At 38.7% G+C, this 12,500-nt stretch overlaps 1 protein-coding gene and 1 long non-coding RNA gene across 9 annotated transcripts in view; both read right to left on the bottom strand.

Annotated features, from left to right (window-relative positions):
* LOC148679653 (uncharacterized) overlaps positions 1-12,500 on the bottom strand; it is a 189,053-nt gene that overhangs the window by 36,374 nt on the left and 140,179 nt on the right. The window lies entirely within an intron of this gene.
* The window catches only part of atf2 (activating transcription factor 2), a 44,019-nt gene that overhangs the window by 31,032 nt on the left and 487 nt on the right, over positions 1-12,500 (bottom strand). For 5 of the 8 annotated variants that reach the window (XR_015499070.1, XR_015499069.1, XR_015499071.1 and 2 more), the window contains exons 2-6: positions 11,189-11,258; positions 8,477-8,573; positions 8,277-8,395; positions 6,618-6,743; positions 1,095-1,209 (exon numbers count right to left, since the gene is read on the bottom strand). Coding sequence is in view for 4 of the 8 variants with exons in the window: in XM_087267450.1 (XP_087123576.1) it covers positions 1,095-1,209; positions 6,618-6,625 (123 nt within the window). In the remaining 4 variants the exon portion in view is untranslated. Of the gene's footprint in view, positions 1-1,094; positions 1,210-4,261; positions 4,441-6,617; positions 6,744-8,276; positions 8,396-8,476; positions 8,574-11,188; positions 11,259-12,500 lie in introns of all 8 variants that reach the window. The other 3 variants (XR_015499068.1, XM_087267447.1, XM_087267448.1) reach the window with 1 other exon arrangement.

The raw sequence follows: 12,500 nt of genomic DNA, 5'->3' as shown, positions 1-12,500 counted from the left end.
ACACTCGCGCACACAAAACACACAAATTTGCATACAGATGCGCACATGCACAAACGAACAATCACACACACAAAAACTCTCACACACACTCTCATATACAGATGCACACAAATAGACAGACACCTACACAAAACACACAGACACACACATTCATACACACAAACAGACACACTTACACAAATGCAAACACACAAGCACAAACAGATGCACACACACACACACACACACACACACACAATCAGACAGACAGACACACACACACACACACACGCACAAACATACACAAATGTGCAAACACAGAGACAAACAGACACACATACCACACACACTTACAAAAAGACACACACACACACACAAATGCGCTCACAGAGATAAACAGACACACACACAAAGACACAAACACACACTTAAACAAAAAGATAAACAAACACACACACACACAGACACACACATACAACCATAAACAAATCGACACACACACAATCAGACAAACACACAGACACAAACAACAAACACAGCTCACGCACACAAACAGATGCAGGAATACACACACACTTTCACAAAGTTGTGCGCACTTAGCCACACACACATTCACACACAATCAGACAAACACATGCAAACAAACACACACACACTTTCATACCACACAGTCAGACAAACACACACACACAATCAGAAAGACACACACACGCAAATAAACAGAGACAGAAAGACACACACACCACACACAGACACAAACACAAACAAAGACACAAACACACACTCAAACAAACAAAGACACAGACACACATACACACACACACATAAACAAACAGACACACACCACACACAATCAGATAAACAAGCACATGCACACACACACACACACACACGCACACACACACAAAAATTGACACACACAAACACACACACACATTTTCATAGATTCTACAAGAGCTTCACTAACGTCCATATGCCCCTTTACTTTCCATTTGCATTGTTGAGTAGAAACCCAGATACTCTGGTGTTACGCTCCTCATCGAAGCATCATAGAGAGACTGCTGCAATCGCTAATCATAGATGTAAGAGTGATATGCGGAGAGACGCACACTCACAGGAATGGCAGTGGGTATGTGCACGCTGGAGCTGGCGATGGTGGCTGGAATGGCGACCGGCATGGTCTGACCGTTCGGTAGCTGAAGCAGAACCGGAAAGGTGCCGGACACGGGACTGAAGACAGAGAAACAAACAGCAGAGTTAGCAGAAAGACATTCAATACACAAACACACATACACATTAACAAACCACATATACAAGCAGCACCGTAATTTAAAGTCAACATGAACACCAGATTAGCATTTTAGCTCAAACATGCAGCATTTTTAAGTAGATATTAAATAATGAGGGAAAATAATTACAGATTTGAACTCTTTGCGCTCTATTTTAATGATCTAGGTGCAAAGTCTAAAGCTCATGGCACAAACGCATTAAGGGTGTGTCCGAATCCACTTTTACTATTGTAAGGATGGTAAATAAGGTCTGCACCCAGGCGGATGGTCTTAACAGGTGCTTATTCTTCTAATGAGTTCTGGGTGTGTTTTGAGCATAACGTGCATTAAACCAATCTGAGTCTCATCTTTAATCCCCTTTAAGAGTCAGCTGTGTCGCTCCATGGCGCATTTGCTATTTACATGGCAGACCTTATAAGTGTAAAAACTGAACGCTTCACTGGCGAGAAAATAGTTAAACAGAGCATCTGCAGCACGAGAATAAAGAACAAGCCTCCTCCATTCAGTCTCTATACTTTCTCTTTACTTTTACTCTTTACTTTATTTCTTAACTTTGTTGGAGTAAGGAAACTGTGGAAACTCACTCCACTGAAGACATCCATTAGCCCACATATTTAATGTTGTTTGTTAAGCGCAGAGATTTGTTTCAAAACTATTTCGTCACCTTGGAATTATAAGGTTCTATCTGCGTCAAATTAAAGAAGAGCTGTATTTTAAAAAAGCTCATTTTTGTGTTCATGTTGACTTTAAGTGACAAGAATTGAACATAAAACAAAGCAACATATTTCTCTTCAACTGATGTGCGAAACCAAATCAAAATAAAACGCTCTAATGATCAAGCACTTAATGATAATGTGATGATGTGAAAGTAAAGACACGTAAATCACAAGCAACTTAAACCAAATTATAAACTCTCCAAATGAATGGCAAACGAAAACCAAACACCAAATGAGGCGTCTAAAGGAGAAAACGATGCCAGACTAAGGTCATGTCCGCACGTACATGGGTATTTTTTTAGACAAGAGTTTTTGCAGCTTTAATTTTTGTCCCCATGAAAACGGCAAAAACGCACTGCGATGCATGTTAAATTCATGCCAAACCAATAGGTGGAGATAATGACACTTTTATAAAGGGTTCACACCAAACGGGGAATTAACTATTTGCCCTAGTAAACTGCATACAAGTCGATGCAAACATGGGAATTGCAAGATGTCCTGGCTGCAGTCTGTAGCACGATGACTGGATCAGGTGCAATATGTTGTTGATGTTGTAACAACCATGCTTCTGTGAGTGTTGGGTTTACGGTTGGGGTGGGTGTAGATGTTAAAAACTGTGGGGTTTGGGTTTAGGGTTGGGGGTGGGTGCAGACGGTAATAACTTTGAGGGTTGGGGTAGGTGTAGATGTTAAGAACTTTGGGATTTGGGTTTAGGGTTGGGGGTGGGTGTAGACATTAATAACTGTGAGGGTTGGGGTAGGTGTAGTTATTAATAACTGTGAGGGTTGGGTTTAGGGTTGGGGTAGATGTAGACGTCACTTACTGTGAGGGTTGGGGTACGTAGGTGTAGATTTTAATAACTGTGAGGCTTGGGTTTAGTGTTGAGGTAGGTGTAGTAATTAACTGAGAATTGGGTTTAGAATTGGCCTAAGTGTAGACGTTAATAACTGTAAGGATTGGGTTTAGGGTTGGGGAAGGTGTACATATTAATAACTGTGAGGGTTGTGTTCAGGGTTGGGGTAAGTGTGGACATTAATAACTATGAGGTTGGGTTTAGGGTTGGGATAGGTTTAGATGTTAATAATTGTGAGGATTTGGTTTAGAGTTTGGTTAGATACAGACATTAGTAACTGTGAAGGTTGGGTTTAGAGTTGGGTTAGGTGTAAAGGTTAATAAATGTGAGGATTAGGTTTAGATTGAGGTAGGTGTAGATGTTAATAACAGGGTTGAGTTTAGGGTTGGTGTAGACGTTAATAACTGTGAGGGTTGGTGTAGGTGTAGACGTTAGTAACTGTGATGGTTAGGTTTAGGGTTGGTGTAGACCAGGGGTGGCCAATCCTGTTCCTGGAGATCTACCTTCCTGCAGATTTCAGTTGCAACCCTTATCAAACACACCTGTCTGTAATTATCAAGTGGATTTCAGGTCCTAATTAATTGGTTCAGGTGGGTTTGATCAGGGTAGGAGCTAAACTATACAGGAAGGTAGATCTCCAGAAACAGGATTGAGCACCCCTGGTGTAGACGTTAGTAACTGTGAGGGTTGGTGTAGGTGTAGACGTTAAAAACTGTGAGGGTTGGTGTAGGTGTAGACGTTAATAACTGTGAGGATTGGGTTTAGGGTTGGGGTAAGTGTAGTAGTTAATAACTGATGGTTGGGTTTAGTGTTGGGATAGGTGTTGACTGTTTTAACTGTGAGGGCCAGGTTTAAGGTTGGGGAGGTTTAGATGTTAATAACTGTGAGGGTTGGGTTTAAGGTTGGGGTAGGTGTAAATGCTAATATGACAATGTAATTGGTAATTTAATACTTCATATAAATACTTCTCGTAATAACCTAACCCTAATTCCAGTAAAAACTTCTCACGCATACTGTATATGTCCACTACATATTGGACCTGATTAAGAATGTCATTGTGCAACAGGCTGCAGTGAGAACACACTCAGAATTCAGAAATTGCCTCATTGTCTTCAATGTTTGGTGTGAAACTGGCCATGTTGGCCAATCAGAAAAGCGAAAACCGAGTGCACACTGACGTCATGAGGCGAAAACTCTGGTTGTAGTGTTCACACGACAACACTGTACCCAGAGTTTCTGAAAAGTTTCCTCGTTCTTGCTGGGGTTTTCAGAAAGTTTCAGTTTCAGTCATTGATACTTCGTTTTCATGTGGACAAACAGTGAAACAATGTAGAAAAAAAACTGTTGATTTGAAAATACCCGTGTACGTGTGGACAGGGCCTAAGAGACAAGCAGAATAAGTAACACGTTTGGAAGTTACTTACACTATGGGTCTACTAGAGGACGGGACCTGGGTTATAACAGAGCTAGATGTTGGTGACGGGAGAGCTTGCTGAATAACAACACCAGCCTCAGAGTTGGCCAGAAGCACATTGGGGACTTGAAGGGATGGAGGGCGGACTATAGTGGACGGAGGCAGAGAGGACGGCTGCAAAGAAACCTCCTGAAAACACCACACGAGAGCCAAGCTGCATCAACACAACTACACCGATCTTACACTGGCTACGTTTGCATGGACATCAGTGGTCAAGCTCAGGTTGAGCTTTAACATCATTCCGCTATGTGTATGGAATAAAATTGTCTCTCGCAGGACCACATGAACAAACACAATCATTAAACATGAACACATCACTGGACGTAAGAGCTATTTTAAACCTATAAATAACTAACATATTTAAGCGGCAATCTTACTATACCAACTACTAACTATACATATACTACAAATACTAAACAATACACATAACCTAAGACAGTCTACACAAGTCAGAACAATATTGTGCAAGATATAGAGGTATTTAGTAGTGCAACATAATTTTTGAAGCATTCATAAGTAATTGCTTTCCTTATTGATATAAAGTGTTTGGTGCATATGGAGAGGATAATTATTAACTGCAAGATAATAGTATGATTAAGGTGTTAAACCCTCCTGTTGTCTTTTGTTGAGTCAAAAATGACCCAGGCACCATTATAACGGCAGAAAAACAAACCATTTTTCTATTTACATCTTTAATGTGCTTCTGAAAAAAAGTCACCTACATCTTCAATGGCCTGAGGTTGAGTATATTAAATGTATATAATGTATATATAATACAAATTTAAATTTTTTAGGTGAACTTTACCTTTAAAGATTTTAAAAGTTAAAATTTGGGATAAGATTTTAAGAATAAAAGGCAGGGAACCACAAAATTAGGTCACCACAATTTGCTGTGTCTCAAGGCCCCGATATACTCGACGAAATAGTTGGGGTAAACAAAAAAAAGTTAGGGCACTAACTTCAGAAGTTAGGTTGGCCAACCCTGCCCTAAGGTCTACACTATATGACTTCCTTAGGGCCAGGACACACCAAGTGGCTAGTTGTTTTGGTGTTTTCCACTCGTCAGCTTAAGGCTGATTTATACTTCTGCTTCAATCGCATGCATATGGTCACGCACAGCCTTTGCAGTCCTTTCCGTGGTTGATACGACGCTGACGCGCACCTCTCAAAAAAATTAACTACATGTCGTAACAGTGCATAGCGCAAGCTCTGTGATTGGTCGGCTTGGTAACGGTGACAAGTGTGGGTGGGACATAGAGCACTGAGCCCGAGTGTTTACAAATATCGAGTCCTGTGAAGGTTCTGCAGATGGAAACTTGTTTTGTGTTAACCTTATAATTAAAGTCGCTGCATGTCCACTGGTTCCCGAATCTGAATTAACGAGCTTTAGCTACTTGTATATTAAGGTAGCGTTCAGAAAAAACAAAACACCTGCAAAGAAACTTGACACAGAGGGACATAAAAACCTACTGCCAGCTAGCGTTTCGGAAGGCATGCACCGTGGGTCATACCGATCACTCAACGCAGAAGTATAAACCAGTCTTTAACATCGGAGCTCACTGGCCAGTACAGCATGTTGAATCAGTGTCGGCCATCAGCTAAAGAGAGAGATCTGATTGGATATTCAGCAATGAATCAGAGCGTGAGTGTGACATAGTGAAGTGACGTAGCAAGTAAACCACTCCAGCCAAGAAGAGACACAAAGAAGCCGGCTGTAATTTTGCTACATTTCTCAAATATTTGCAAACAATATGGATTATTAGATTATTTGTTGACGCTGGAAGTTCAGTTTCCCTTTGTGGAACAAAAAAATAGATTCTGCCCCCGACGATGTGGAAAGACACATTCTCTTTACATCTGTTTGGTGGGTTCATGCACATCTTGTTGGTCCAGATGCAATCCAACACAACGCAACACAGTTGGATTTCATTGGTGCTAGTTGTTTGGTGTCGACTTAGTGTGTCCTGGCCTTATTAGTGCAGACTCTGAAAAAGTCCACAAGTCTGAAGTGTGCCATTTGGAATAAGGTTTAGTTTACAACAGGGGTGTCCAAACTCGGTCCTGGAGGGCCGGTGTCCTGCAGATTTTAGCTCCAACTTGCCTCAACACACCTGCACGGATGTTTCTAGAAAGCCTAGTAAGAGTTTGATTAGCTAGCTCAGGTGTGTCTGATTGGGGTTGGAACTAAACTTTGCAGGACACCGGCCCTCCAGGACACCCCTGGTTTACAACCACTAGCTAATATGGAGATCCTAAAATGAATCCCAGCATTACTGCAAGTATTTCGGCAGTTGTCTGTGTCTCACCTTGTCATCAGTGGTAGTCGACTCTGGGTGGGGAAGAGGACTGTCTCGGTGCGACTCCATGGGTGTTTGCTCCTCTACTTTGTTTCGAACAACTGGAGTTGCAAGAGGAGACAAGTCCAGCGGCAACTGCAAAACACATATACACATACACAAGAGAAGGAACATGTCAAGGAGGAGTAAATGTTGGCAGATTTTTCAGTTTTGGGTAAACTATCCCTTTAATCCACTGTGTTCTGTGCTGAACTTCTGTGTTGTTTGAATGTTTTATTAAGAACGTACAAATAATGCTTGATAATACTCCCTTTTCTCACAATAATAAATAATAATAATAATTATATATATATATATATATATATATATATATATATATATATATATATATATATATATATATATATATATATATATATATATATATATATATAGTATTGCAATATTTTCAGAGACAACATTACATCCCATTATATGACCCAATATACAGTTAGGTCCATAAATATTTGGACATACACACAATTCTAACATTTTTCTGGCTCTATACACTAACACAAGGGATTTGAAATGAAGCAAACAAGATGTGCTTTAACTGCAGACTGTCAGCTTTAATTTGAGTATTGAAATTGGTATTTCAATCCAAAACTTGTATTTTTATCCAAATCAGGTGAACGCTGTAGGAATTACAACAGTTTGCATATGTGCCTCCCACTTGTTAAGGGACCAAAAATAATTAGACAATTGGCCTCTAAGCTGTTCCATGGCCAGGTGTGTGTTATTCCCTGATTATCCCAATTACAAAGAGCACATAAAAGGTCCAGAGTTCATGTCAATACATCTAAAGAAAAATAAATAAATAAATAAATAAATATGTATGTAGTGCTTGACAAGTGCTTGACAATCCCATTTATTTGGAATGACATAAACTGAATATACAGTTAAAACCAGGGAAAACTATAATTTAGTTAAAAGATGTTGCCAAAGTTTTCCTTTTGGAAGATAATTTGAAGTTGGAAAAAGATAATAAATTGCAAAATTTTGCAGAATATAGTTTACAACAATATTTCATAGTGACAAGTACTATGATATTATCATATTGCAGAGACAGTTTATTAAATATTCATTCATTCATTCATTTTCTTTTCGGCTTAGTCCCTTTATTAATCTGGGGTCGCCACTGCGGAATGAACCGCCAACTTATCCAGCATACGTTTTACACAGCGGATGCCCTTCCAGCTGCAACCCATCACTGGGAAACATCCATACACACTCATTCACACGCATACACATACAATTTTAGCTTCCCCAATTCACCTGTACCACATGTTTTTAGACTTGTTGGGGAAATCGGAGCTCCAGGAGGAAATCCACGCAAACGCAGGGAGAACATGCAAACTCCACACAGAAACGCCAACTGACCCAGCCGGGGCTCAAACCAGTGACCTTCTTGCTATGAGGAGATTGTGCTACCCACTGCGCCGCCGTGCTGCCTAAACAGTCATTTTGAAGTGACAACATTTATGTATATTTTTTTTCAATTAAACCAATGTCTTAATGAGCTCAGAGACTCTTCGAAAAACATTACTAATCTTACTGACCCCCAATCGGTGAATGCAAGCGCATCTGCTAAACCATTGCACGAACTGCAGAATAAATTGGCGTGTTTACCTTTTTAATGTCCTCCTCCGTGGCCTTTTTAAAGTCATGCTCAAATGGGCTGGTGAGCTCGTTAAACAGGCCCACCTCTTCGCAGTTCTTCAAGAAGCGGGTCGGTGTCGGCGTCTGGTCTGCAATAGAAGCCCATAAAGCTGTAAATACATGAATAATGAAAGCTTGGTTTGATTTTCTCCGGGTGCTCTCAGACTCACCAGCAATGATGACGCTGTCGCTGCGCGCCGGTCCGAACCTCAGGGTCATCTCATGCTTGTGTTTATGCACCGCCAGGTGGTCTTCATTTGTGAATCGCTGTCGCAGACAAAAACTGAGATTAAAACTACTGGTCGAAAACATTATGGTTAACTGAAATATCATTAAAAAAAATTCCCTTTTACTGAAAAACTGAAATGAAATAATAACTGGCAAAAATAATATAGTACTGTGCAAAAATCCTAAGCACGATAGCAGCTTTGTTGGCCTAAGACAGTGGTGTCCAAACTCGGTCCTGGAGGGCCGGTGTCCTGGAGAGTTTAGCTCCAACCCTAATCAAACACACCTGAACAAGCTAATCAAGCTCCTAGTAGATATACTAGAACTGTGTCTGCGTCCGAAACCGCATACTTCCATACTATATAGTACGCTAAAATCAGTATGCGAGCCGAGTAGTATGTCCGAATTCATAGAATTCGAAAATCAGTATGCGAGAAGTACTCGGATGACTTACTACTTCCGGCGAGATTCTGAAGTGTGTATCCCATGCACGCTACGCTATTTCATAATGCCCCGTGAGAGAATTCATGAATGGAAGTGAGGCGACGCAACTGACGTGAGTAGGTCACATGACCATGACTAAATGGCGGATGTAGTACGTCCGGATTCCATTCATACTTTTCACATTCATACTGTATAGAATGAACTTTTCTAACGGCCGAGTAGTACGTTTAAATTCAAATGCAGTACCTACTGAGTAGTAGGCGGTTTCGGACGCAGCCAGAGATGTCCAAACTCGGTCCTGGAGGGCCGGTGTCCTGCTGAGTTTAGCTCCAACTTGCTTCAACACACCTGCCAGAAAGTTTCTAATATGTCTAGTAAGAGCTTGATTAGCTGCTTCAGGTGTGTTTGATTAGGGTTGGAACTAAATTCTCTAGGACACCGGCCCTCCAGGACCGAGTTTGGACACCCCTGGCCTATGACTTTTGCACAATATAATTATTAAGTCTCTTTATTCGAAACAAAGAATATATGAAATATGTACAAAAAAACAACAACAACAACAACTCAACATTTCCTCTGTAAGCTAAAGTCTGTTTAATGTGGCTTCTCTTGGCTGTTGTTCTTATTGTCCTGACATTTTCTGAACTAATGTGCTGTGTAATAATAATATCAGGCTTCTTTCAGCACTTTCCAGAGTTCTTCTTTGGGTTTAAAGCATCATATCTTTCTTTTTCTGTCCAGATCAGGGGTCACCAACCTTTTGGAAACTGAGAGCTACTTCTTGGGTATCGTTTAATGTGAAGGGCTACCAGTTTGATACACACTTCCTAATAACAAATTTGCTCAATTTACTTTTAATTATATGTTATTATTAATTAATGATATTCATCTATGTGAAGACACTGATCATGTTAATGATTTCTCAATAGTTGTCAACAATGATTGGAAACAGATAAATATCAACCAATGCAAGTGTGATTTAAAAAGAATAGCTACAGAAAAAATTAGATGCAGCTTACTGGTTTGTGTTGCTATGGTAAGCTAATTTTATAACAGGTCCACTCATGTGATCCTCGCGGGCTACCTGGTGTCAGCGGGCACCATGTTGGTGATCGCTGGTCCAGATGATCCGATACAGACTCTATAATATTCAGGTCTGGACACTGTGGAGGCCATTTCATGACTGCCTGCGTTTCGGTCTCCAAACAGCATTTCACTGCAATTAGCGACTAATTATCATGCTGAAAATAAAAACTAATTAAGTAAATAATAAACAAACAATTTAATAAATTAATAAATATAAATTTTCAGAATTACAAGGCACTCATAGTAGAAAGAAAACCTGTGGCAGTTTAGAAAAACATCTGTAGACGCACTTTTATAAACAAACAAATTTATTAATTTATTAATTTTCTTTTCGGCTTAGTCCTTTTATTAATCAGGGGTTTCCACAGCGGAATGAACCGCCAACTTATCCAGCATTTGTTTAAAACAGCGGATGCCCTTCCATATGCAACCCATCACCGGGAAACACCCATATACAGTCATTCATACACGCATTCATACACTAAAGACAATTTAGCTTACCCGATTCACCTATAGCACATATGTTTGCCAACACAGGGAGAACATGCAAACTCCACACAGAAACGCCAACTGACCCAGCTGAGGCTTGAACCAGTGACCTACTTGCTGTGAGGCCGCAGCAATACCCACTGTGCCACCGCGCTGGCCAAATAAACACATTCCTTAATTTTCTAAATATTTTATAACCACTTCCTAACATGTTTAACTACACACATGATCTTTGATATGAGGAAGTTTGTCTGATTTCTTTATCATTTCTACTTTTATTCATTTAAGTTGAATTTGTGTAGTTTTGGGTTCAGTGTCTGTTAAAACTACGTATTATTTTATTTTATGACTTTTAAGAGGTTTGAACAAGAGTTCATCTTAATGCTAAACTTTGCTCTGGTTGACGCTGTTCTGATGATGACGTGTTCTGTTCAACATGAATAACAAAATAGCAATCTGATCACAAAATAAAAATTAAAACTCCATTAATTAAACAAACTGAAATGTATAGCATATTTCAAAATAAAAAACAATTAAAAATTGCAAAACTAACAAACTTGGTGCAAACCGCCCCAAACAGAAATGTGACCCTGCAGCTTTAAATGTGTGTTAGAGCTTTAAGAGAGATCACATGCCTGTCCGCAGCCAGGAGCAGTGCAGAGGAACGGTTTATCATCACTCATATTCACAGCTTCAGTCTGCCACCTGAGAACATGAGGAGAAAAGTCAAACAAATTAGTCAGTTTTTATTCAAGAATGTTTAAACATTGACATTTTTCCCACAATTCTGGTGTTCCCAAAAGTCACCTTAGTTGGTTAAAAACTTTGATAGTGTTGAACAGAAGATAAAATAATTATATTGTATTCCTAAATTGTATCCTAAAAAACTCCAATAGCGATTAAAAAAAATACATGACATAATTTTTATTAGTTTAATTATTAGAATTTTTTTACATTTCCATTGTTCCCAGAAGTCAACATAGTTGCGTAAATTTTTATAGAGGTGAACAGAAGTTTAAATAATTATATTTCTTTGTATTGCTAAATGCTCTAATAGCAACAAAAAAAAGACAATTTTTAGCAACTTAAAAATGCCCTTTTTTCACATTTTCAAAAGTTAACATAGTTGCACAAACTTCGATAGTGGAGAACGGAAGTAACAATATTAAATTGGTATTCCTAAAAACTTTAATAGCAATGAAAAAATACACAATACAATTTTTATCAATTTAATAATTGACTTTTTTTCACATTTCCGGGATTAGAAGCCAACGTAGTTGCGTAAACTTCAATAGCGATAAATGGAAGATAAAGTTATTGAGTACATATTATATTATTCAGTATTCCTAAATACTCTAATAGCAATTTAAAAAATACATGATAGATTTTTTTGCATTTTAAAATTTTATTACTTTACTTCTGTTGCTATAAGAGTATTTAGGAATACAAAATAAATACTCAAACTTCCGTTCACCACTTTCGCTATTACATTGATTTCTGGGAACACTGGAAATGTAAAGAAAAAAATTAATTGATAAAAGCTTTTGGAGCATTTAGGAACACAGAATTGTTATTATTATTATTATTATTATTATTATTATAACTTTCATTCACCATTATCAGATTATGCGCAACTACGTTGACTTCTGGAATGTGTGATTAAAACAACAACTTTACCTCTATTAAATCAAAGACTAAACTAATGGATAATGATTGAGGGTTCATCTGATTAGATTCATAGATTACATTAGTAAATTATAAACCTAGCACTCTCAACATCCACAACCATGAGCAACAATTTATTATTCTGCATTATTGTTAATAACAGCTGAATGATGTGTTTGTCTGGGTTTCACACGGACTGAAGTATAATTTATAAAACAAAAATATCTGTACATGTTATTTACGTATCTGACATTTGTATGTAAGTGTCCATTAAACCATTCA

This window comes from Danio rerio, chromosome 9 (assembly GCF_052040795.2).
Source record: "Danio rerio strain M-AB ecotype USA chromosome 9, GRCz13ab, whole genome shotgun sequence".
Lineage (NCBI taxonomy): Eukaryota > Metazoa > Chordata > Actinopteri > Cypriniformes > Danionidae > Danio > Danio rerio.
The sequence above is the reverse complement of the archived record's forward strand: the minus strand, read 5'-3'. Positions and strand labels throughout refer to the sequence as shown.